A 27,465-nucleotide genomic window follows, 5' to 3' on the forward strand; every position below is an offset into this window, starting at 1 on the left:
GAATCAGCCATCGCTCCATTGGAGTCAATGGGGCAGGCACCCAGCGGGTGTGAATCAGCCATCACTCCATTGGAGTCAATGGGGCAGGCCCCCAGCGGGTGTGAATCAGCCATTGCTCCATTGGAGTCAATGGGGCAGGCCCCCAGCGGGTGACAGTGGGTGCTGTTCCATTACTGCAATCAAGTCGGCATCACTCCATTATTTAAATACTGACCCGCACCCACTGAGACCAGCCGGGGATCTGGCCCCTTGCCATTCGCAGGCACGGAAATGATCAGTTAAGGGACCTAAAGATTTCATGACAGGACCTGAGCGATGCTGAAAACTCGGATTGTGTGTTATTGTCACGTTAGAAATAAGAAGTGAAAACTTGACCAGAGCTTTGCCATTGATGTCAATGGAGCCAGGACTTCATCTGACCTCATAAAGAACACAAAACCATTTCCACTGGGTATTTTGGGTCATTTCCCTCCAACGTGTTGACCATAAACATAAAACTGGTCAGGCCAGGCCAGACCCGAGATCTGTCTAGTTCAATATCTCCGGCAATGGAAGTATGACAAGCTTCAGAGAAAGCACTGGAGAAATGTGGGATAATCTGTCTCCCAGGATGTTCCCTTCCTGACTGTGACAGCTTGGGTCACAGAAACCCCCTTGGGACTGCCACTTGATGTGCTGAAACTACCTCTGAGCCTGTTTTCGCTGCCAGCTTGGGACTTCAGCACCCTGTCTTGTTGAGCCAGACATGCTAGCCTGCTGCAAACACAAACCCAGATATGAACCATGCAGACTTAACTGAAAATAGCTTAGAAAGTGCTCCTGTCTCTAGCAGCCAGATAATCAGTTCCCTATGGGATCCAAACCCCAAATAAATCCATTTTACTCTGTATAAAGCTTATACTCATTTAGGTGGTTTCAAGTAATAATAGACAGAACAAAATAAGTTACCAAGCAAAACAAAACAAAAATGCTCAAGTCTAAGCCTAATTCAGTAAGAAATTGATTACAGATGAAATCTCACCCTCAAAGATGTTCCAATAAGCTTCTTTCACAGAATAGACTCCTGTCTAGTCTGGGCCCAATCCTTTCCCCTGGTACAGTCCTTGTTCCAGCTCAGGTGGTATCTAGGGGATTTCTCATGACTGCTGCCTCCTTTATCCTGATCCACCCCCTTTTATAGCTTTGGCACCAGGCAGAAATCTTTTGTCTCTCTGGGACCTCCCCCCACTTCTAAAAGGAAAAGCACCAGGTTCAAGATGGATTCCAGTACCAGGTGACATGGTCACATGTTCCGTGAGACCCCAAGCCTTCATTTTTCCCAGCCTGTCTCACAGGAAGGCTTGCAAGTAAACAGAGTCATTTACAACCAATTGTCCTGGTTAAAGGGAGCCATCAAGATTCCAAACCACCGTTAATGGCCCACAGTCATGGTGTAATCCCCCACTCTGAACCTTAGCATCCAAAAGATGGGGTACCAGCATGAATTCCTCTAAGCTCAATTACCAGCTCAGTACTTGTAGCGCTGCCACCAACCAGGAATTCCAGTGCCTGGTACACTCTGATCCCCCCAAAACCTGGCCCGGGGACCGCCAAGACCCAGTCCCTCTGGATCTTAACACAAGGAAAGTAAACCCTTTCCCTCACCGTTGCCTCTTCCAGGCTTCCCCTCCCTGGGTTACCCTGGAAGATCACTGTGATTCAAACTCCTTGAATCTTAAAACAGAGAGGAAAATTCACCTTCCCCCCTCCTTCTCTCGCCCCCTCCCAGACTCTCCCTGAGAGAGAAAGTAATCCTAACACAGAGAGAAAATTAACCTTTCTCTCCCCCTTCCCTTCTTTCTCCTCACCAATTCCCTGGTGAATCCAGACCCCATCCCCTGGGGTCTCACACCAGAAAAAAAAATCAGGTTCTTAAACAAGAAAAGCTTTTAATTAAAGAAAGAAAAAACAGTAAAAATTATCTTTGTAAATTTAAAATGGAAGAGGTACAGGGTTTTTTAGCTATGGACACTGGGAATACTCTCTCAGCCTAAGTATACAAGTACAAATTAAAATCATTTCAGCAAAATACAAATTTGAACTTCTTCCAGCCAAATACACATTTGAACTCCTCCGAGCCAAATACACATTTGCAAATAAAGAAAACAAACATAAGCCTAACTCGCCTTATCACCTAGTACTTACTATTTTGAATCTATAAGAACCTGTATCAGGCAGATTGGAGAGAAACCTGGTTGCATGTCTGGTCACTCTCAGAACCCAGAGAGAACATCAAACACACACTAACAGCACACACAAAAACTTCCCTCCCTCAAGATTTGAAAGTATCCTGTCCCCTGATTGGTCCTCTGGTCAGGTGACAGCCAGGCTCACTGATCTTGTTAACCCTTTACAGGCAAAAGAGATATGAAGTACTCCTGTTCTATTAACTCTTACTTATTTGTTTATGACACCCACACTTTGCATAATTACAGTAGAACCTCAGAGTTATATTTCATACTTCTAGTTTCAGATACAAGAGTGATATATTCATACAAATAGGATGACCACACTCAGTTGATTATAAGCTTTGTAATTTTACCTTATGTAACCCTTCTGCCCCTCTGAGTTGGCAGCCAAAAGGGCCGGGTTCAGTATCCAGGGGTTCCATTTCAATAACACAATGCAAAACCAGCTTAAGCCCCCCACCTCCAGTGACCTGGGACAATTACATACCACCCCCCAGGTGCCTCCAGGAGGCATTACTTCTCCACTCGCAAGCATGAGTCCGAGTGTAGCAAAATCCTTTTAATAAAGGAGGGAAACAATGTGGCATTACGTTGGAGAAACACCACAAACAGGATTATAACAAACCATAAGCAAAAAAACCCACCTCCAAGTACGTTTAGCAATGTACTTTCCTCCTCAGGGTCTTAAGTCCAAATCATCCCAAAGTTCAACAATCCCAAACGTCTGTCCCTTGTCAGTGCCACCTCAGAGTTCAAAAGTTCATCTGCAGAGTTTTTACACCCCTAGCTTGGGTGGAAATGGGGGGCACACAGGGAGTAAAGGGGCATCTTACATGGGCCAAGGCTGACTGCCCCACCTCTCCGTGGAGATCTGCTGCAGCCTTCACCAGGAACAGCTCTGCTCCACTCCGCTCCGCTCCACCAGCCGTCCCATGAACTACTCCAGCTGTCCCCACAAATGGCTCAGCTCCTCTCTACTGCACTCACCACTCCAACCGTTCTGCAGACTGCTCTGCCAGTCACTTAGCAATGTATCTTCAGACTCCCCCACTAGTTAACACAGCACTCAGTGATCTCAGCTTGCAGTAGGGAACCCCAGTGCTGGAACACCATTGGTCCAAAGTGAATTCAGCTCAACAGCCTCTAGCTAAGTTCCTACTAGAATCCAAATTAGCTCTGCTACTCAACCAGGGGGAAGGGAAGGGAAGGGAAGGGAAGGGAAGGGAAGGGAGTGCGTGCGTGCGTGCGTGCGTGCGTGCGTGCGTGCGTGCGTGCGTGCGTGCGTGCGTGCGTGCGTGCGTGCGTGCGTGCGTGCGTGCGTCCACACTTACCCCCAGCCTCTCTCAATTCACTAGGTTTTGACACCCATGTCCCTTGTCTAGCGAGTGCTACTTAATTGATGGTGAAACTCTCTGTCATAAAGCAGTTTCATAGTTCCTCATTCATGTAATCAGGGTGACAATACTTTATTCCTCCTGCCCCAATAACAAAGCAATTGGAGATCTCACAGCTGTCAAAGTAACCATTTTAGGCTGCCGTGGGCTATGCTAGGCATGGTGGGTGTGCCTATGCAAATTCTGTTCAGCACTCACCATAATTCACCACCAGATGTCAGGGTAGAGCTCATCCTGACTCTGCTCACACTTACAAGAGATGTTTTTCATGACGCATATTCCAGTTACGTTATATTCACACTCATTAGCATATTTTCATAAAATCATATGGAGTGCAACTCATACTGACCACTAAGAGTGATCGTCTTCAACCCTGAAGCATGAGGATTTATAACCCTTCCAAAAAGCCATGTTCATTTGGAAATGCCCAATATGCATCAGAAGCAAAAGCCATTGCGCTGTCATCCTCACCCCAGGGAAACGGACAGGTCATTTATTGCCTTTTGCCCGGATACAGAAATTGCAGATCTTATTTCAAAAGATGCTTTATTTGAATTTACTAAAATCAGCTAGACAAATGAGCACATTTGGATTTGGATTACAGGGTGATTATGCCACTGTCATCTGTTGATCAGAAGCGATCTCTGTTGGAAAAGCAGAGATGTCCAGAGTGGGGCTCATTCCTTTCATTTAATATCGAATGTCATCATTGTCTCCTCCCAGCTCTGGAGCTGTCACCTGAAAAGGACAGAAGTACAGACCTTCAGTACCACTTCACTAGCTAGGCAGCAGGATGGCAGAAAAGGACCTAGGGGTTAGGGTGGATCATAAATTGAATATGAGTCAACATCATGGTGAGGCTTTGAAAAAGGCAAATAACATTCTGAGGTGTATTAATGGGAGCATCGTATGTCAGACATGGGAGGTCATTGTCCTGCTGTAGGTATCATTGGTGAGGTCTCAGCTGGAGGACAGTGTCCAGTTTCGGGTACTGCACTTTAAGAAAGATATGGGCAATTTGCAGAGAGTCCAGAGAAGAGCAACTAAAATGATCACAGGTTTAGAAAACCTGACCTAGGAGGGGAGGTTGAAAAACTTGGGCAGGTTGAGTCTTGAGAGGAGAAGGCTGAGGGGGGAACCTGATAACAATCTTCAAATATGGAAAAGGTTGCTAGAAAGAGGATGGAGAACAATTATTCTCCACGGCCACTGAGGGACAGGCAAGGAGGAATTAGCTGAGTTTGCAGCTAGGGATATTTAGGTTAGATACTAGGAAAAACTTGCTAGCTCTACGGATAATTTGGCTCTGGAGCAGGTTACCTAGGGGAGGTTGTGGCATCCCTGTCATTGGAGGTTGGACAAACACCTGTCAGAGATGTTTTAGATATATTTGGTCCTGCCTCAGCATGGGGTGGCATGGGGCTGGGCGCTTCAGGTCTCTTCCAGCCCTATATAGAATCATAGAATCATAGAATACCAAGGTTGGAAGCAAGGCCAGCTTTAGGAAGTGCAGGGCCCAATTTGAACAGTTTCGACGGCGACCCTCCAGGGATGACTAAAAAAAAAAAACACGTAAAAAAAACACCTTTCATTTCTTCCATGTATTATTCACTTTCCATGACCATATAAATAATAACAATTATATATACATATATTACATCATATATTATAAATATCAAGTTCATTAAGAGGAACTTTATTGTACAACTCACCTATATGTTTTAAAAACTTTATCTTCCTTGCTTTTTGTTTGACAAAATCTTTCAGTATATTGCCTAACTCTAAGCTCTTCATTACTTCACATTCAATTGATATGATTGCCAAATTGTTTAATCGGTCTTCCTGCACTGTTGATCGCAGATATGTTTTAATTAGATTTAGCTTTGAGAAACTCCTCTCTCCTGAGGCTATAGTTACCAGAATAGTCAGGAAGATTTGAATTGCTCTAAATAAATTTGGGAATGCCATTGATCGGTTATTACATCCAAGAAATTGAAGGATTTTTAGGGGGGTTCTACAATCAGACGAAATAATTGGCTTTAGTGCTTCCAGTTCTTCACAAAGCTTGTAGCCATTTATGTCATTTGATTTTACAGTTGAAACTTGTTTGTTTTCCTGCACTAGTTTCACATCTGTCAATGCAAGTTCCAGATCTGCAGCAGATTTTCATATGGTGTTCTTGGGAAGATTTTTGAATTTGCATAAAAATCCAAATAAACTCTCATGCTTTTGTAACTGTTCAAACCTTGGTTCAAGTGACTGTAAAGCTTTGTCTAACACTTCATCGAAGCATTGCACTCTGTAAGCTTCTTTTGGATCAAAAAAAGGCTCATCTGCAGACTCGTACTCAAATTGTTTTTTTCGTTTGCGCAAACGTTTAGTCTGGAATACTGGAGTCACATCTAGATCTTTGGCAAGGTCATTGGCACCAGTTAACACTTCTTGAAAACTCTTCTCTCTGTACGTTTTTAACCAGTTACAAAGCTTTTCAAATGAAGAAATTCCTGCAGAAATATCCATTGTATCACTCTGCAGCTCTTTGCTCACAAAATTCACTTGAAAAAGTAAATCATGCCAGAAAACTAGTGAAACCAAAAACTTACAATCCTTTATTTGAATAGCCAGCGATTCAGCTTCATTTTTTGCTTGAGTATCATCAGTTGTTTCTGCTACCTCTACGAGTGCATCATAAAACTCCCCTGCTTGGTACCGCAGAGCTTTGACGCTTTGCATTCTACATTCCCATCGTGTTTTGCACAGAATCTTTACCGAAAGGCCAGCAACATGTTTTCTAAAAATTGTCCATCTTTTAGTAGATGCAGAAAAAAGGACGTAAATATGCTGCAAGACTCCAAAGAAACTCATCGCATCTGGACATGTTTTGGCCATGTCTCCCAAAATGAGATTATAGTTGTGACATGCACATGGTGTAAAAAAAGCTCTTGGGTTTGTTTGCAAAAGTCGTGCTTGTACACCTGATGTGTCCCTTTATATTTGCACAGTTGTCATAGCCCTGCCCACGGATATTTGCAACGTCCAATCCCAGGTCTTTGAGTTCACTTAAAAGGGTATTGTACAAATATTCACCTGTGCTGCTTTCTACTACTATGAACTTAATGAAATGTTCATATACTCCTGCTGGAATATTTGGTGATACACCATCAGCCACATATCTAATTGTCAATGACATTTGTTCTTGGTGACTAATGTCAGAAGTGCAGTTGAGTATAATAGTAAAATATTTAGCAGCCTTAATTCGAGCTATTATTTCATGTTTAACAGCATTCCCTACAATACTAATTCATTTTGAATGTTTTTTCCTAAATAATGGTCATGTATTTCTTTGTTCTTGATTCTTCGTAAATGTTCCTGCATCACTGGGTCAAACTTTCAGAGTAATTCAATAACTCCAAGAAAATGATGTTCCCAGCCATTCATCAGACCCACGAAATGATAAGTTTCGTTCTGCTAGCAACTGAACGACAGCAACTAGTCTCTCAAAAACTTGATACCAGTGTTTTGCTTCTTGGTCAATAAGTTTTTGTTGTATTGAGTCAATGATTTTTTCAGCAGATAACCTTTGCTGAAGGTTGCAGCAACTAAGCATAGCTTGTAAATGTCCTTTTGAGTTTATGTGCTCAGCCAATCTTGTATGAATATTAGACCAGTCATTAAAACCATTAGATGCTAATAAACTTGTCACATTATTGCACAAAATCTTACAGTAATAACAAAAGATCTTGTCGGCTGACACTGAGTATATCACCCATGGATGAGGTACAATTTCACCATTTGAAAATTTCCTTTTGCAGTGAAACTTTGAAAAGTGTTTCCCAATCTTATTTTTAGGGAAATCTTCTACAATAATTTTAGGTGGCTCTTGTTTTACTAAATACTCCCTGATACCCTGGCTAATGGATTCTGGCCAAGTTGCAGGATCATCAGATATTTCTATCTGGTCAGCAGAGTTGGAGTGGCCTTTCTGCTCTGGATCTAAACCACTCACATCTTTATTATCATAAAAGCATTCTTGACCCTCAGTACCTTCAGCGTCAGTTACAATCCTTTTTGTAGTCTTCTCTTCATCGTAACTGTCTTGAGTGTCTTCTTCAGGCTATGTCTACACTACAGGATAAATTCGAATTAGCTTAAACCAATTTTATAAAACAGATATTATAAAGTCGATTGTGCGTGTCCACACTAGGCACATTAATTCGGTGGTGTGCGTCCATGGTCGGAGGCTAGCGTCGATTTCTGGAGCGGTGCACTGTGGGTAGCTACTGTAAAATAATGAGGCCAATAACGTTGATTTGCGTCCACACTAACCCTAAGCCGATATAGTAATATCGATTTTAGCGTTACTCCTCTTGTTTTGTAGGAGTACAGAAATCGATTTAAAGTGCCCTTTAAATCGATATAAAGAGCAGTGTAGTGTGGACGGGTGCAGCGTTAAATCGATTTAACTCTGTTAAAATCGGTTTAACAGCGTAATGTGGACCAGGCCTCAGACTGATTTGGCTCTTCAAATTCTTCGTCACTGCTGTCTTTCTCTGTCTGTGTCATATATTGTACTGGAGAATTTTCAACCCTATCTGCTTCTTCACTGAGCTCTTCTGGCTCAATAGTAGAATCAGGTCTGCTAAAATACTTGCTTAAAGCACCCTTTTGCTTCTGTCTTTCAATTGCCTTTGCCTTGTATATGGCTCTTTTCTTACTCCCACTTGGGTACTTTCTACCAATATCTCTTGATCTCTTGCCCACATTGATAGAAGTCACCACATTCTAAAAGAATATTAATTATAGATTTTCACTTTCATATTAGGAAAATAAGGTATGTTTTGATAGTTGTATAACTGATTTTCTTCAATGTTTATTTTATTAAAATTTATAAAATATTTCCTTATTTATATAAAATTGCCCCCTCCCGCTGCCCGGCCCCGTGGAAACAAACCCTCCTTCCTCAGCGCCACCCCATCGAAACAGGTGTGGGCCAAAGAGGAAGGTTTAGGGGGGTGGGGAGGAGAAACAGCACACATAGGCAAAAAGAACAGGAGTAATTGTGGCACCTTAGAGACTAACAAATTTATTTCAGCATAAGCTTTCGTGGGCTACAGCCCACTTCTTCGGATGCATAGAATGGAACACACAGAATGTATTCCATTCTATGCATCCGATGAAGTGGGCTGTAGCCCACGAAAGCTTATGCTGAAATAAATTTGTTAGTCTCTAAGGTGCCACAATTACTCCTTTTCTTTTTGCAGATACAGACTAACATGGCTGCTACTCTGAAGCCTGACACACACAGGATGACCAGATCACAGCAGTAAAATAGGACCCGCCCGCTCCCCGCTCGGCCCCACCATCACACCCTTCTTCACCCCCTAATCCCCCGCTGACTTGCTGCGTCCTTCCTAGTCAGTCTCCCACCCACCATTCGCCTCCTTTCACCTTCTCCCTCCCCTGCCAGAAACTCCCATGCCTGCCCCTAGAACCCCTGCTGGCTCACTGCTCGTCTCTTTGCCCACTCACCGCTTGCCCCTCCCCTTGCCTCGGACTTGCCGCTGTGTCCGCCCCCGAATATATAGCCTCATTCAAAGACCCAGGGGTCACTATATTACTGCACACAGCAGTCAATCAATGCAGTTGTAGATAAATCTCTGCATTATGCATTTTTGTATAACTTTTACATGACTTTGTATTGAACCTTGGTAATATGTTATAGTGGGCCCCTAAGGTAGTGTAATTAAGGTAAAAGAAAAATGTCTTTTTGCTAGAAGCAGAATAAGATCTTCCCTCCACTTTGTAATCAATTGTCCTATTGAATGAATGAGGTGTGAATGAGGAAGGTGTGGAAGGCAGCACCTCCAGACAGCTGCAACCCTTGGAGAGGGGCTGGGAGCCAGACGAAGGAGAGCTTTGCCCAGGGCTGAGTGGGACAGAGTTTGGGTGCTGGGTGCAGGCTCCGGGCTGAGGCACGGGGTCGAGTGCAGGAAGGGTGGAGGGGTGCAGGCTCTGGGAGGGAGCGCAGAGGGGTGGGTGCAGGCTTTGGGACACAGTTTGGGGGCTGGAGGAGGGTGCTGGGGAGAAGGGACTGCCATGTGGCTTCCTTCCTCCCCTGCTATCCCTCACCATAGCCTCGGTGGGGAATGGAACTGCCCTTTCTCCAGTGTTTGCAGGAGTGGTGGCTAGGGGGAAACCCAGTCAAACTCTGGTTTTACTCTTTCGCTGATGGGTCACTTAAACCCCTTACATACCCTTTCCCTCCTCTCTCACCCCCCTTTTCTACTGGGCTTGTTTGTTCTTTTCCGTGAAGCCAGATGAAAACCACAAACCCCAGCAAGAGCTGGAAGACTAGACTGAACCCACCACCCAGCCTAGTATCAGAGGGGTAGCCATGTTAGTCTGGATCTGCAAAAGCAGCAAAGAATCCTGTGGCACCTTATAGACTAACGGACATTTTGGAGCATGAGCTTTCATGGGTGAATACCCACTTTGTCGGATGCATGTAGTGGAAATTTCCACTACATGCATCCGACGAAGTGAGTATTTACCCACGAAAACTCATGCTCCAAAATATCTGTTAGTCTATAAGGTGCCACAGGATTCTTTGCTGCCACCCAGCCTAGTCCATCCCAGAGCCCAGGACTGAGGGCAAATGTCTCCCCACCCCCAGGCCACCTGCTTCCACTCCTGGCCTCTCCCAGCGCGGGCAGTGATTCTGTGTGGCTGCATCGGGCAGGATTTCAACCGGACCCCTTCACCGCCCCGCTAAATTCACCCCTGTTTTGCAACCACTTTGCACTAATAGCACCTTCCTTCCCTGCCCTAGAGCTGCTGGATGGCTAGAAAGCTGAGCTGGGCATTTGATTGATCTGAAATATTATCATGCTCCCCTCCAAAAACCTTAATATCCACACAGCTTTGGGGGGGGCTATTCCCCCCTCAAAGCCGGTCTATTTTATTGTTGCAGGGCAAATGAAGGGGCCAGAGTTTAATGGAAATATTCAACCCCTACAGCGGTCTTGCAGCAGGGAAAGCAGAGTTGATGGGAAGGGAACTGGTTTGGACAGGAGCCCTAGTCCCCTTCCTTTGCAAAATAATTTGGAAAGGGGAATCAGATCACTCCGTGCCTCAGTTTCCCCTTCTGCGGGGGGAAGAGATAAAAGTCTCAGCGTGCAATGTTGCAGACCTTTTGCATTCTCCCCTCTTGATATATTTGATTTCCTCCTCCAAACCTCCTTCTCTCTCTCACCTGGAATTCACAGCACTAAGTACCGGCTCGGGGCTTTTTTCCTGGATTACATGTTCCCAACTTTAGTTTCAAAACAGATACAGGCAGGCACAAACTCACCCTGAAACAGCAACACCACCGAAAACCACAAAACCAACCCAATATTAGAAACCTAGGGGGAATCACAGGGTCAAACACTCACCGTTGGAAACCCAGCAGCTGCTCAGGTGACTGAGGTCCACTGTAGAGATCCCTGTCTCCCATGGGACCAGAAGCCCCCTCGGCATCTCCTCCAGGTGAGTGTTGGGGGGAGGGGAGGGGAAGGAAGGCTGCAAAGAACATGTGCCTTGTGCCTTCTCCCCCCTCCTGACCTGCAACACCCACGCGGCTGCCTCTGTCTCAGCCCTCTGCCAGCCAGCGTCTCTCGTTGCCTAGCAACAACAGCTGTTGCTTCCCAGAGACGTAGAGCTTTGCTTCCAGGAGAGACACTGCCGGCGGGGGGCCCTCTCAGGTGCGGGGCCCAATTCAGAGGAATCAGCCAAATCAGCCTAAAGCCGGCCCTGGTTGGAAGGGACCTCAGGAGATCATCCAGTCCAACCCCCTGCTCAAAGCAGGACCAATTCCCAACTAAATCATCCTAGCCCGGGCTTTGTCAAACCTGACCTTAAAAACCTCTAGGGAAGGAGATTCCACCTCCTCCCTAGGGAACCCATTCCAGTGCTTCACCACATTCCTAGTGAAAAAGTTTTTCCTAATATCCAACCTAAACCTCCCCCACTGCAACTTGAGACCATTACTCCTTGTTCTGTCATCAGGTACCACTGAGAACAGCCTAGATCCATCCTCTTTGGAACCCCCTTTCAGGTAGTTGAAAGTAGCTATCAAATCCCCCCTCATTCTTCTCTTCCGCAGACTAAACAATCCCAGTTCCCTCAGCCTCTCCTCAGAAGTCATGTTCTCCAGCCCCCTAATCATTTTTGTTGCCCTCTGCGGGACTCATTCCAATTTTTCGACATCCTTCTTGTAGTGTGGGACCCAAAACTGGGCACAGTACTCCAGATGAGGCCTCACCAATATCGAATAGAGGGGAATGATCACATCCCTCGATCTGCTGGCAATGCCCCTACTTATACAGCCCAAAATGCCGTTAGCCTTCTTGGCAACAAGGACACACTGTTGACTCATATTCAGCTTCTCATCCACTGTAACCCCTAGGTCCTTTTCTGCAGAACTGCTTCCTAGCCATTAGGTCCATAGTCTGTAACAGTGAATGAGATTCTTCCATCCTAAGTGCAGGACTCTGCACTTGTCCTTGTTGAACCTCATCAGATTTCTTTTGTCCCAGTCCTCTAATTTGTCTAGGTCCCTCTGTATCTGATCCTTACCCTCCACTGTATCTACCACTCCTCCAAGTTTAGTGTCATCTGCAAACTTGCTGTGAGTGCAGTCCACGCCATCCTCCAGATCATTAATGAAGATATTGAACAAAACCAGCCCCAGGACCAAGCCTTGAAACCGGCTGCCAACTAGACATGGAGTCATTGATCACTACCCGTTGAGCCCAACAATCTAGCCAGCTTTCTATCCACCTTATAGTCCAATCATCCAGCCCATACTTCTTTAACTTGCTGACAAGAATACTGTTTCCATAGAATAATGATTCCATAGGGTACGTGATCGATTTATCAGGGATCAATATATTGCATCTCATCTAGATGTGATATATTGATCACCAAATGCGCTCCCCGTCAACTCTGGAACTCCACCGTAGCGAGCGGCAGTAGCGGAGTTGACAGAGGAACTGCGGATGTCGATCCTGCGCCGTGAGGACGGGAGGTAAGTCGGAATAAGATACGTTGACTTCAGCTACAGCAGTCCCATACCTGAAGTTGCGTATCTTACATAGACACCGCCCCGCTACTGTAGACCAGGCCACAGTTAGGTACTTGGTGGATGTGTATGGGAATGGTTGGATGGGTGACTGTGGATAGGGATGTATGAGTGGGTGGATGGATGCGTATGGGAATGTATGGATGGGTGTGTATGGGGAAGAATAGATGGATGCACATGGTGATAGATGAATGGACACAGAGTCACCAGATTGGGGCCCTGTTGTGCTGTGCGCTGCCAGACACAGAGTCACTGAGATCAGGGGTCCCTTGCACTGGGTGCTGCAGACAGTCCCTGCCTGGAAGAGTTCTCAGTGTAAACAGACAAAAGAAGGAGGATCTCTCTGTGACCAGGGCCAGCTTTAGGAAGTGCGGGGCCCAATTCAAACACTTTCGGAGGGGCCCTGGCAGGGATGACTTAAAAAGAAAAAAGTGTAAAAAAAAGCCATCCATTTCTTCCATATATTATTTACTTTCCATAACTATATAAATAATAAAATTGTATATTATGTACATTGCATCATATATGCTGTTGATTGGTTATTAATGACTGCCGTTTCACATGTGTGGGTCCCCGCCACTCCCTGGGGGTGTGCACATGAGTGGATTCCCGCTGCTTCCTGAACCCCTCATTGAAGCAGGTGTGCAGGTTACTGGCCTGGGAACTGCAAGGCAGCAGTGGACATGGGGCTGGTTCGAGGCAGGGCAGGGGCTGACTGGAGGTAGGGTCTGGCTGCAGGCAGGGCAAGGGGTGTGGGGCTGGCTGGAGACAGGGGAGTGTGGGGCGATCTGGCTTCAGGCAGGGCCACAGGGGGGTGCAGCAGGAGTTGGCAGGGCTGGAGACAGGAGTATGGGATTAGCTGGCTTCAGGCAGGGGGGTGCAGCAGGGGTTGGCTGGAGACAGGGCAGGGCAGGCAGTGCAGGGCTGGTGCGGGCAGGGGTGTGTGGCAGGGGTTGGCTGGAGACAAGGCAGGGGGTTTGGTAGGGGCTGGCTGTGGGCAGGGGGTGCAGAGCTGGTTGCAGGCAGCGGGGGGCGGGGCTGGTGCGGCAGGGCAGGGGGTGCAGCAGAGACAGCTGGAGCCCCGGCCCTTTAAAAAGCCCCCGAGCCCCCCGCTATCCCAGGGCTCTGGGGGCTATTTAAAGGGCCCGGGACTCCCCTGCTTCTACCCTACCCCGGACCTTTTAAATAGCCGAGGGAGCCCTGGGGAATGCATGGGGGCGACGGGGCTCCGGCGGCTATTTAAAGGACCGGGGTGGCAGGGGCAGCTGAAGCCCTGGCCCTTTAAATAGCCCCCAGAGCCCCCTGCTACCCCAGGGCTCTGGGGGCTATTTAAAGGGCCTGGAGCTCCAGCCGGGGGCACGGGGCTTGTTGCGCTCCGGCCGGAGCTCCAGCCGGGGCCGCGGGACTTGTCGCGCTCCGGCCGGAGCTCCAGCCAGGAGAACAGGGTCCTGGGGCTTGTTGCGCTCCGGCAGGTGCTCCAGCCAGGAGAGCGGGGCCGTGGGGCTTGTTGCGCTCCGGCCAGAGCTCCAGCTGAGAGAGCGGGGCCGTGGGGCTTGTCGCGCTCCGGCCAGAGCTCCAGCCAGGAAAGCGGGGCCACGGGGCTTGTCGCGCTCTGGCCAGAGCTCCAGCCAGGAGAGTGGGGCCACGGGGTTTGCGGCGCTCTGGTCAGAGCTCCAGCTGGGAAAGCCAGGCTGTGGGGCAGCCGTGCTCCCGCCGGCGCTTTGGTCAGGGGAGAGGAGCCATGGAAGATCCCGGAGCAGACCGCAGCCAGGGTAAGTAAAAAAATTTAAAAGGTGCCTAAAGCGTGGGGCCCTCTTAGGCGCGGGGCCTGATTTCCAGGAATCGGGCGAATAGGCCTAAAGCCGGCCCTGGGTGTGACATGGCGCTCCACATGCTTTATGGAAATATGCTTATGAATATGACATAACTGGAATATGCTTTATGCTAAATACCCTTTGTATGGCGTCATTAGAAACCTTGTCATCTACTAAGTGTGTTCATCCTATTTGTTTGCATGTATTATTTCTATAGCTGGAGTTAGGAGAATAAGATATAAACTTGTATCACTGATGTAAACTTATTAAGTGGAGGCCATTAAGGGTGCTCCAGAAACAATGAATTGTAAATGACCTTAGTTACTTGAAAGCCTTCCTGTGTACCTGTGGGCCAGCCCATGGGGAATGGAGACTAGGGGTCTTACAGTGACATGTGACTATGTCACCTGATAATAAAATCCATCTTCAATCTGGTACTTTCCCATTTAGAAGGAGGAGTGGGGACCCAGAGAGACAAAAGATTCCTGCCTTGTGCCAAAGCTATAAAAGGAGGTGGAGGAGGACAAAAGAGGCTGCCAGGCATACGAAACCCCCTGCTTACCACCCGAGATGTCTGCTGGAACTAACAAGGACTGTACCAGGGGACAGGATTGGGGCCCAGACTAGGAAGGAGTCTAGTCTGTGAAAGAAGCTTATTGGAACATCTCTGAGGGTAAGATTTACCTGTAATCAGTTTCTTAATGTATTAGGCTTAGTCTTGTGTGTTTTTGCTTTATAGACTCTAGGACTGGAAGGGACCTCGAGAGGTCATCGAGTCCAGTCCCCTGCCCTCATGGCAGGACCAAATACTGTCTAGACCATCCCTAATAGGCATTTATCTAACCTACTCTTGAATATCTCCAGAGATGGAGATTCCACAACTTCCCTAGGCAATCTATTCCAGTGTTTAACTACCCTGACAGTTAGGAACTTTTTCCTAATGTCCAACCTAAATCTGCCTTGCTGCAGTTTAAGCCCATTGCTTCGTGTTCTATCATTGGAGGCTAAGGTGAATAAGTTTTCTCCCTCCTCCTGATGACACCCTTTTAGATACCTGAAAACTGCTATCATGTCCCCTCTCAGTCTTCTCTTTTCCAAACTAAACAAACCCAATTCCTTCAGCCTTCCTTCATAGGTCATGTTCTCAAGACCTTTAATCATTCTTGTTGCTCTTCTCTGGACCCTCTCCAATTTCTCCACATCTTTCTTGAAATGTGATGCCCAGAACTGGACACAATACTCCAGTTGAGGCCTAACCAGCGCAGAGTAAAGCGGAAGAATGACTTCTCGTGTCTTGTTTACAACACACCTGTTAATGCATCCCAGAGTCACATTTGCTTTTTTTGCAACAGTATCACACTGTTGACTCATATTAAGCTTGTGGTCCACTATGACCCCTAGATCTCTTTCTGCCATACTCCTTCCTAGGCAGTCTCCTCCCATTCTGTATGTGTGAAACTGATTGTTCCTTCCTAAGTGGAGCACTTTGCATTTATCTTTATTGAACTTCATCCTGTTCACCACAGACCATTTCTCCAATTTGTCCAGATCATTTTGAATTTTGACCCTGTCCTCCAAAGCAGTTGCAATCCCTCCCAGTTTGGTATCGTCCGCAAACTTAATAAGCGTACTTTCTATGCCAACATCTAAATCGTTGATGAAGATATTGAACAGAGCCGGTCCCAAAACAGACCCCTGCGGAACCCCACTTGTTATACCTTTCCAGCAGGATTGGGAGCCATTAATAATTACCCTCTGAGTACGGTTATCCAGCCAGTTATGCACCCACCTTATAGTAGCCCCATCTAAATTGTACTTTCCTAGTTTATCTATAAGAATATCATGCGAGACCGTATCAAATGCCTTACTAAAGTCTAGGTATATCACATCCACCGCTTCTCCCTTATCCACAAGGCTTGTTATCCTATCAAAGAATGCTAACAGATTAGTTTGACACGATTTGTTCTTTACAAATCCATGCTGGCTATTCCCTATCACCTTACCACCTTCCAAGTGTTTGCAGATGATTTCTTTAATTACCTGCTCCATTATCTTCCCTGGCACAGAAGTTAAACTAACTGGTCTGTAGTTTCCTAGGTTGTTTTTATTTCCCTTTTTATAGATGGGCACTATATTTGCCCCCTTCCAGTCTTCTGGAATCTCCCCTGTCTCCCATGATTTCCCAAAGATAATAGCTAGAGGCTCAGATACCTCCTCTATTAACTCCTTGAGTATTCTAGGATGCATTTCATCAGGCCCTGGTGACTTGCAGGCATCTAACTTTTCTAAGTGATTTTTTACTTGCTCTTTTTTTATTTTATCTTCTAAACCTACCCTCTTCCCGTTAGCATTCACTATATTAGACATTCCTTCAGACTTCTCAGTGAAGACCGAAACAAAGGAGTCATTAAGCATCTCTGCCATTTGCAAGTCTCCCGTTACTGTTTCCCCCTCCTCACTGAGCAGTGGGCCTACCCTGTCCTTGGTCTTCCTCTTGCTTCTAATGTATTGATAAAAAGTCTTCTTGTTTCCCTTTATTCCCATAGCTAGCTTGAGCTCATTTTGTGCCTTTGCCTTTCTAATCTTGCCTCTGCATTCCTGTGTTATTTGCCTATATTCATCCTTTGTGATCTGACCTAGTTTCCATTTTGTATACAACGCCTTTTTATTTTGTAGGTCACACAAGATCTCGTGGTTAAGCCAAGGTGGTCTTTTGCCACATTTTCTATCTTTCCTAACCATCGGAATAGCTTGCTTTTGGGCCCTTAATAGCATCCCTTTGAAAAACTGCCAACTCTCCTCAGTTGTTTTTCCCCTCAGTCTTGATTCCCATGGGACCTTACCTATCAGCTCTCTGAGCTTACCAAAATCCGCCTTCCTGAAATCCATTGTCTCTGTTTTGCTGTACTCCCTTCTACCCTTCCTTAGAATTGCAAACTCTATTATTTCATGATCACTTTCACCCAAGCTTCCTTCTACTTTCAAGTTCTCAACAAGTTCTTCCCTATTTGTTAAAATGAAGTCTAGAACAGCTTCCCCCCAGTAGCTTTTTCAACTTTCTGAAATAAAAAGTTGTCTGCAATAGAGTCCAGAAACTTATTGGATAGTCTGTGCCTCGCGGTGTTATTTTCCCAACATATATCTGGATAGTTGAAGTCCCTCATCACCACCAAATCTTGGGCTTTGGATGATTTTGTTAGTTGTTTGAAAAAAGCCTCATCCACCTCTTCCACCTGATTAGGTGGCCTGTAGTAGACTCCCAGCACGACATCACCCGTGTTTTTTACCCCTTTTAGCCTAACCCAAAGACTCTCAACACTCCCATCTCCTATGTCCATCTCCACCTCAGTCCAAGTGTGTACATTTTTAATATATAAGGCAACACCTCCTCCCTTTTTCCCCTGTCTATCCTTCCTGAGCAAACTATACCCATCCACACCAACATTCCAGTCGTGTGTATTATCCCACCAAGTTTCAGTAATGCCAACAATGTCATAGTTGTATTTATTTATTAGCACTTCCAGTTCTTCCTGCTTATTACCCATACTTCTTGCATTTGTATATAGGCATCTAAGATACTGGTTTGATCTTGCCTCCCAGCTTTGCCCTGACCCTCCTTTCTCTCTGCCATTATAGCCCGTGCTCCCTCCTGTTTCCAACCCATCTCCCAGGTCTTGTTCCCCACTTACCTGTGGGCTTTGCTCACCTGTCCCCGTCAAACCTAGTTTAAAGCCCTTGCTTGGTGACTTACATTGTTCTGTCTATTACTTGAAACCACCTAAATCCTACTTTTTATACTTAATAAAATCATTTTTGTTCATTATTAAACCCAGAGTAAGTGATTAATACCTGGGAGAGCAAACAGCAGTGCATATCTCTCTACCAGTGATATAGAGGGCGAACAATTTATGAATTTACCCTGTATAAGCTTTATACAGAATAAAATGGATTTATTTGGGGTTTGGATCCCCATTGGGAATTGGGTGACTGGGTGCTGGAGACAAGTACCTGCTGATCTGTTTTCAGTTAAGTCTTCAGCTTTGCAGATGTGGCCCAGACCCTAAGTCTTTGTTGCAGCATCTAGCATGTTTGGCTTAACAAGGCAGAGTTCTGGAAGTCGCATGCTGGCAGTGGAAAATGGGCTCAGAGGTAATTTCAGCACATCAGGTAACAATCTCATCTGTGACTTGTGACTGAACCCATCACGCACACCCCTGGTCCAGATGGGGATGCTATAAACAGAGACCATCCCTTTGTCCTGTCCTACCTGTCTCAGACAGAGCAGTAGCTCCACTTATGGTCCAGGTCATAGTTGTCTGTGGTGGAACACCAGAACTTCCCCTTGGCCTCTGCCAGGTTGGTGCAGGTGAGGAATTTAAACTTCTTGTAGATGAAGGGGAAGACACAGGGCTTGTCATAGTCTGCAGACCAAACACACCAACAGCAGGTGAGTACCATGGCCAGAATCACAGGTGGCACATAGCAAATGCAGGCGACATCAGACTGGAAGCAAACACTTTGTTAGTTCCCCATGCAGCTTAGGGCTACGGGAGAGTGCGCAGCCCTGTGACAGGGTGCCAGGCAGAGCAACGAGAGACTTGGGTGCTATGCTTGGCTCTGCTGGGTGACCTTTAGCAAGGCACAGCCCAGCTCCATGCCTCAGTTTACCCAATTCTGCAACATGGGGCTAACGAGCCAAAGATGCCAAAGGGAAAGGCAAAAAATGTCTCTGTTGGTGGTGGTTACATATGTGAAATGTGTTAGGTGGTTTGTGCGTCCGTGGGAAGTCTGTTTAGCCAGTTTATACATGCACGGGTGATTAGACACAGCCACACCTCAGATGTGTTTTCGGGTTACATCCTCTGTGGTTTTTACATGCATTAGTCAAGGCCTCTAGATACTAGCGTGATATCTGGGATCCCTTCTGCTGGGCACTGCCCTGGTAAACAGTTGCTGAGATTGGGGCACTGAGTGCCGCCCAGACACAGAGTCACTGAGATCAGGGCCCCTTCGCACTGGGCACGGCTCAGACACAGAGTCACTGAGACTGGGGCCCCATCACGCCGGGAGCTGCCCAGACACAAAATCACCAAGATCACAGAGCCACCCAGAGGATTCGGGGGGCCTGGAGCAAAGTAATTTTGGGGGCCCTATCCATTAAAAAAAGTTGCAATACTATAGAATATTATATTCTCTTGGGGGCCCCTGTGGGGCCCGGGGCCTCAGGCAAATTGCCCCACTTGCCACCCCCTCTTGGCGACTCTGCAAGATCAGGGTTGTGCGAGGCGCTGCGCAGACAGACAGAGACTGACAGTTCCTGTCTCAAAGTGCTGCCAATCTAAACAGCCAGTAGAAGGAGCTCCACAGCTCTAGGGCGATTTGGGGGATGGTTTTAAGAACTGCTGAACAGCTGCTACCCATGAACTTCAGCTTGCTCAGCTTTTCCTAAGGGACTGGGGGTGGGGACCAAAAAACCAACCAACCTGCTCTTAAGTGAATCACCCAAGGAGTCTATGACAGAGCCATGAATTGAACCAGACCTCGGTAAGCCAAACACCTTAACCTCAAGGCTCAGCTTCCTCCATCCCCTGTCCTACCTGGCTTGGAGCAGTATGTCCACTTCTTGTCCGTGTCGTAATTCCTGGTGGTGCTGCACCACACTTTTCCTGAGCTCTCCCCGTCGCTGGTGCAGGTGTAGTACTCTTTCTTCTTATAGATGAAGGGGAAAGCACAGCCCTTTCCTACTGCGTTCCCACCCAGGACTAGGGAGGCAAAGGGAGATGGTTATAGACACCACTAACACGCCCACCTGCCTATGGTATAACGGTTCCCGCATCCCACTACGACCCGGCCACCATCACCAACAGCCAAGAAATCTCAGGCAGGCTTTCATAGATCCCAAGGCCAGAAGGGACCATTGTGATCATCTAGTCTGATCTGTAAAACACAGGCCAGTGAATTTCCCCTGGTTCTCTCTGTGTTAAACCCAATAACTTGGGTTTTACTCAAGTATCTTCTAGAAAGGTGTCCAATGTGGATTTGAAGACATCATCATGGCCAAAGCATCTTCCAGGAGGGCCAGCAGGACCTGGCTTCCCAAAACCCACTGACTCTATCGGTTCTGGATCTGATTCTATGGCTGCTCCTAGGCCCTGGCCTTGAATCTTTCCTGAAGGAATTCTTAGAGGCTCATTTAGCTGCTGGGAGGGGCGTGTTGTAATCCACTATCCCACCCACCAATCAGATAGACTCCCACTGCCCAACTCCCATTGGTATCAAAGTTTCACAACTCCTCATTGGCTCAGGGGCACAGCAGAGATATGATGAGATCATACAGGAGGTCTGGAGGCCCCTGGACAACTCGGTAAACAGAGGTGGATGAAATTTTTCAGATGAAGTTTTTTTGGCGAAAAGTACAGATTCAGTGAAGCTAAAATGTGTTGTGAATTTGTGTCAGTTTTGTGGGATTGTTCATGTCAGAAAAATGACCAAAAATTCAGAAAAAGTCAATTCTTCAATTTGAAACAACTTCTGCTTTCAAAATCTCCTATTTTATTAAAACCAAAATTTAGAAAGTTTAAAAAATGCTCAAAATTGAAATGAAATGTTTCATTCAACCCAAAGGGATTTTTTTCCCTTAATTTTCAGTTCAATGAAAATTTAAAACAAATCATTTTTGGGATCCACCCAAAACAATTTTGTTTCCTGATTTTTTAATTCATGAAAAGTATCAAAGAAAATTTCAGTTCCAGGATCCACCCAAAATGTTTTTTTCCTTGATCTTACAAATGACAGAAAATTTTGAACAAGCTTGTTTCTGGGATCCTCCCAAAACACATTGTCCTAGTTTTTTTAATTAATTAAAAACTGTGAAATATTTCATTTTCTGGACAACCCGAGACAAATGTTTCTCTATTTTTTTGACTCACTGAAAATTTCAGAAATTTCTTTTTAGTACCACACTCTAAACCATTTTTCTGACTTTGCAATGCAATGACAATTTTTAAAAAAAATGAACTTTCATGATCTACCTGAAATGATTTCCCCCCCCGCCTCCGATTTTTTGATTCAATGACAATTTCAAAAATTTCGTTTTCATGGCAATCCATGACAAGCTCCTCCCCCCATCCCGATTTTTCAGAATCACCAGCAAACCACAAATTAGTTATTTGCTCAGCTGTATGAGAAAAGCCAGAGTCACATCTGTGACAGCGGGACTATATGGAGAGACTGGATACATTACTGATATCTGGACAGTAGCTCCACAGCTTATCCTGGTTGTAGTTCTGGGTTGTGGCACACCAGAAATTTCCCATCTTGTCTCCAGCGTTTGTGCAGCTGTGATATAGCTCAGTTTTGTAGACAAAAGGAAATATGCAGCGCTGGCCATTTGAGTTCCCCCCATAGGCTGCAAAGGCAACGAGTAAATCAGAGTGAACAGCAGGAATGCCAAAGAGAGCGACCGTCATGGCCATTCCTTAGCAAAAAAGAAAAGCCGGGGTAGGGGTGTCTCATCTCACTGCTGGGGCGAAAGCCAAAGATAATTTTTTACAGTGAGTGAATGGCGTTGTGCCTAGGAGCATGGGATCACCCTGGGCCCATCTAGTCTGGCATCCCGTCTCTGATGGCCGCGTATAAAGGAGGTGCCAGGCAATCTGGCTGCACAAGGGAAGCCATTTGTAGCACGCAGCCCCTCCAGCGAGCTCATTTGGCCTGCAAGACTGGGTGACAACTCTAACTGTGCTAGAGCTCCACGTACCGGCACGTTCTCCACAAACCCTTTCCCTCTGTGCTGACACGGAGCGCTCTGGTAGCGACCAGGACTCACCCTTGCTCAAGCAGAAGCGCCAGAGATGGTCTTTGTCGTAATTGGGAGTTGTAGCACACCAGGGCCGTCCCATCTTGTCATCGACTGCCGTACAGTTGTGGTAGGTCTTGCCCTTATAGATGAAAGGGAAGACGCAAGGGGAGCTGTCTGAATTTCCCCCTGCCGCTGGTGGAGAAAGAGGCAAGGGAGGAAAGGGTTAAAAACAGGGCAGAAGGCAGGATGCAGGGCAGGCAATTTGCTGGGAGAACTGGGTGCGAATTTTCCCAACAAAACGATTATTTTAAGTGGAAAAAATGCCAATTCATGGGAATAGAAAGTGTTTGGGCCTTTTAATGAATGTTGCTGGTTTTGATGCATTTCCCCACTTGAAAAAAATGTAGATGGGGAAAAAGCGTGGAAACGTTTCGACATGTTTGAAATGGAAAAAAAAAAATCTCAGTTCCTGGTTGGGAGCACCTTTTTGTTTTGAAATATAAGCAGAATCTGAATGAGCTCTACCCTGACATCTAGTGGTGAGCTATGGAAAAAGACTTCAGGAGCTGATGTCACTTGCATGGACACACCCACTCTGCCTAGGAGCTCAGCAAGATGGGATTGCTGGCCTAAATGGTCACTTTTGGCTGGTGTGGGATCTCCAGGCTCCTTGTTATTGGGGCAGGAGTAATAAAGCATTGTTATCTTTGTTTGAACCGAGGGCAGCAGAACTGTACCTGGCATACCCCAATGGAGAGACTCACCCTCAACTCAATGGCACTCACCAGGCAGGGGACATGGGTGCCAAAGCCCAGTGAACTAAGTGAGAGTGGGGATAGATATTTGTGTGGGGCTGGTGTGGGCTGTGGTTAAGGGCCCCAGTTACTCCTTGACTCTTTTTTTCTACACTGTGTAATAACAGAGTTAATTTAAACTCAATTGAGAGTCTTGTTACATGCTGCAAAGCTGAAATCACTGATACCTAGGCTGAAGTATTAGACCTGCTTTGGGACAGTATCTCTACTGCAAGTGACAGACCCATGTGTCCCAGTAGTGAGGCTCCCCCACTAACAACTGCAAATCAATGAGAGCTATGTTAAGTGGTGGACCCTGAAAACATCAAGTGGGCAGCTGGTGGAGAGGTGCAGAGCACACCACAGAGAGGGGCGGAGAGTGAGTGTCTGAGCAGTGGACAAGTAAGGTGCCTCCATATCCACCCTCTCTCCACCCAGGGTGGGAGGTGAACTCTGCAGATGAGCTTCTGAACTCTAGGTCTGCACTGGCCAAGGATAACAACTGTGAGTAGGGTACAGAGAAGGGATGGGCACGTTAAAGGAACTTCTGGTTGCTGGACTTAAGACCCTCAGGGGAAAAGGACACTGCTAAACTTACTTGGGGTGGGTCTTTTGCTCATGGTTTATGTTTATGAACCCTGTCTGTGGCGTTTTCTCCAATTAACATAGGGTTATTTCCCTCCTTTTATTAAAAGTTTCTTTCCTCCACTCAGACTCTGTGCTTGTGAGAGGGGAAGTTTTGCCTCTTAGAGGCGCCCAGGGGGTGGCATGTAATTGTCCCAGGTCACTGAGTGGGGGCTTGAGCCAGTTCTGTGTTGTATTGTTGAAAAGGAACCTCTAGATACTGAACCTGGCCCTGGTTGCTGCCAGCTCTGACTGGCAGAAGGGTTACAGAAATTTAAGCTAACTAGAGTAAAAAAAAAGAAAAAAGAGGTTGAAATGGAAACAGAAAGTTTCAAAATGAAACTTTTTAACTGAGCCGAACTGAAAGAGAGTTTGGCTCTTCAGTTCATGAATATTTTCGAGGTTTCATTTTTTCCTCTCCTATCACAGAAGGGAAAAATGCTGAATTCTCAAAAATATTTCTAGGCTAGGAAAAAGATCCAAGGTGTCGATTGGCAGCACTGGGCAAAATTTTGTCTGGTTCAATATGGACACTGAGATGTTCCTTGCTCCTACAGGACTTATGTACAAATGAATGCTTCATGTCCACTCACTTTGTTTGACCGTTCAGATACCACAGTAATGGAGACACTAAAAACTCCCAGAGTAGAATAAAGCATTGCCCAGACACACAGTCATCAAGATCGGGCCCCGTCATGCTGGATGCTACCTAGACACTGAGGCAAAACGAGGAATAGAACCCATGTATACTGATTCTCTCTCCTGGGCTCTTTCCATTGGGCTATGGCCCCCATAGTCTGTGTACATACCAGCTGCAAAGCAAACCCACCCCTTAAGCCTCTCCTGGCCCCACGTACCTGCCGTGCCGCAGTACCTCCATTTACGGTCCACTTCGTAGTTCTTCGTGGTGGCACACCAGGGCCGCTTGCTGTCAACCATGGTACAAGCTGTGTACCATTTGCCTTTGTAGCTGAATGGGAACATACAGGGCTCCTCTGAGTTCCCACCAAGCACTGGGAGAGGTGGGGAGGGGGAGAGAGATGGGATGTGGGAGACAGAAAAGACAGACAGCATGCTGGGTAATCAGAATCACCACAAGTTGAGCCCGTTTCCGGGTAAATAAAGCCCCTCACCTCCCCGAGCCCCACAGCAGTCTGGCCACTTCTCCCCAACCATCCCAGGGTAGTGCAGAGAATGGGGGACTGGGTTATGGGGCACTGGCAGAGCTGTGTGGGGCATGAGCCCAAGGCTGGGCTAGCAGGGGCTGCGGGTCGGGAGTGAGGGGCACTGGCAGAGCTGGGGGTGAGTCCAGGACTGGGCTAGCAGGGGCTGCGGGTCAGGAGTGAAGGGCACCAGCAGGGATGGATGCATGGGGGGACATTGGGTGTGTCCGTGTCCCCTGCCCATGCCCCCTGGCCAGGAAGGCACCATACTTGTGTCAGAACAGTAGCTCCAGCGCTGGTCCGTGTCGTAGTCTGCTGTGGTGGCGCACCAGGGTAGGTGGCTCTGCAACCTGGTGCAGGCACGGAAGCTGCTTTTCTTATACACGAAGGGGAAGAAGCAGGGCTGACCGCTCGAGTTCCCATCGTAGGCTGGGAGGAGACACAGATAGGGACCCGTCAGGGGGTGGAGTGCTCTGGGGGCAGCACAGATGGGTGCAGACCCCTCACCTCAGGCTGGACGGAGCCGGGGGGGAGGTAAGGCCCACCAGAGATGGGGATTCTGCTGCCACCCTGCAAGTGTCTGACCCATAGACAGACAGACAGATGGGTGGGGGTTTATTGGGCTAGACAGACAGACAGAGGAGGGTATATGGGGCTAGACAGACAGACCAACTGGGTGGCTCTGCCCTGCCCAGCTCTGGAGATGTCGCTGGGGCAGGTGGCAGGAAGACGGTGGCCAAGCACCTGGACATGGGTCAGACCTGCCAGCTCCGGGACTGTGGGATCACAAACAGGGAACATGATGCTTCTCTGGGCTGACCAATGCTGCCCCCCATCCCCATTCCATCCCTGGGCTGCCCCCTGTCCCTGAACAATGCCCAGATACCCTCTGTCTCCATCCCATTCCCTGGCTGCCTCTATCCCATCCTTGTCCCCTGGCTTCCCTCCCATCCCATCTCTTGGCTGTCCCCCTGTCCTGTCCCTCTCCCACCCTTGGGAGCTCACCCTCCTCGGAGCAGAACTTGAAGGCCTTGTTCTGGTCGTAGTTGGCAGTGGTGGCGCACCAGAGCCGGTCACTGTCCTCGGCTGTGCATTCCGTGTAGACCTTGCCCTTGTAGGTGAAGGGGAAGACGCAGGGGGCAGGGCCCGCACCTGGTAATAAACAAGGGGCAGCGATCAGAAAAAGGGGGGGCGACAGCCACCAGGGGGCCCCTCAAAGCTTAGCAGGGAGAGTCCTGGGCTGGGGGTCAGGATGCCTGGGTTCTAACCACGGCTCAGGGAGGGAAGGGGACCTCGTGGTTTGAGCAGGGGGGCTGAGAGCCAGGACTCCTGGGTTCTCTCTCTGGCTCATGGAGGGGAGAGGGTCTGGCAGTGGTGAGGGGAGGCGGGTCTGGGAGCCAGGACTCCTGCTGTCCATCTCCGACCTCCTGCCAGGCTGGTATGTCTCACACCACTTCACAAAACACACTGTGCTACTCTACACAATGACAGTATGTCCCTTAGCACATATTGCACTACACATGCACACTGCCACGCAGCACCCACTACACCACAACCCCCATGCCATGATACTAGTCAACTACACACAACACACAGTGTATTACACTCCACAACAAAATAGTCTCCTGAACAGCATGATACAGCTCCACAACATGGTCTGTTATACTTTACACCACACAGCTACACAACGAGAGACTGTTCCTCGGCACACACTCTTCTGCACTGCACACCAACACACTGCTGCAGAGCCACATCATCTACTCCACTACAACACACTGCTCCACAACACAGAATCTATTACACTACACAACACATTGCTCCACAACATGCACTCTACTACATAACACAACAGCCTGCTCCACAACACAACACACAGATACTACACTCCACAACAAAACAGTTGTTTTGAACAGCACCATATGGCTCTATTGCACAACATGCTGCTTCACAATGTAGTCTGTTACACTTCACACCACACAGCTACGCAACAACAGACTGCTCCTCAGTGCACTGTTCAACACTGCACATCAACACTCTGCTACAGAGCCACACAATCTACTACACCCACCATGCACTGCTCCACAACACAGACTCCTCCACACTACTGCTCCACAACATGCATTCTACTACACAACACAACATGCACTCCATTGCACAAGAACACACTGATCCACAACACAACACACCACTTCCCAACATGCATTCTACTGCACTACAACACAACACACACTCTAATACACTACACAACACACTGATCCACAACACAACAACACACTGCTCCACAACATGCACTCTACACCACTACACAACACACCACTTCAGAACATGCACTCCATTACAACACACTGCTCCACAACATGTACTTGACTACACAACACAGCACACTGCTGCACAGCCACACGCTCTACCACACTACACACCAACACACACCAACCTGAGACAGCCCCTGCCTCCCTTACCCTGGGTCCCCTCGCAGAGCAGTGCCAGGGCCCAGGCCAGTACGCACGTGGCTGTGGGTGAAGCCAT

General features: G+C 47.3%; 1 protein-coding gene across 1 annotated transcript; it reads right to left on the reverse strand.

Moving 5' to 3' along the window:
• Window positions 1-4,232: 4,232 nt before the first annotated feature.
• LOC127036940 (epididymal sperm-binding protein 1-like) lies at window positions 4,233-27,465 on the reverse strand. Its single transcript, XM_050928226.1, has 9 exons — window positions 27,399-27,465; window positions 25,945-26,091; window positions 25,210-25,368; window positions 24,634-24,789; window positions 22,386-22,550; window positions 21,801-21,965; window positions 20,155-20,319; window positions 18,825-18,978; window positions 4,233-4,360 (listed from the first exon to the last, which is right to left on the reverse strand). The coding sequence occupies exons 1-8, from the start codon at window positions 27,463-27,465 to the stop codon at window positions 18,830-18,832; spliced, it is 1,173 nt and encodes a 390-aa protein (XP_050784183.1). The 3' UTR covers window positions 4,233-4,360; window positions 18,825-18,829.

The sequence above is a fragment of the Gopherus flavomarginatus genome, chromosome 18 (genome assembly GCF_025201925.1).
Source record: "Gopherus flavomarginatus isolate rGopFla2 chromosome 18, rGopFla2.mat.asm, whole genome shotgun sequence".
NCBI classification, from domain to species: Eukaryota; Metazoa; Chordata; order Testudines; family Testudinidae; genus Gopherus; species Gopherus flavomarginatus.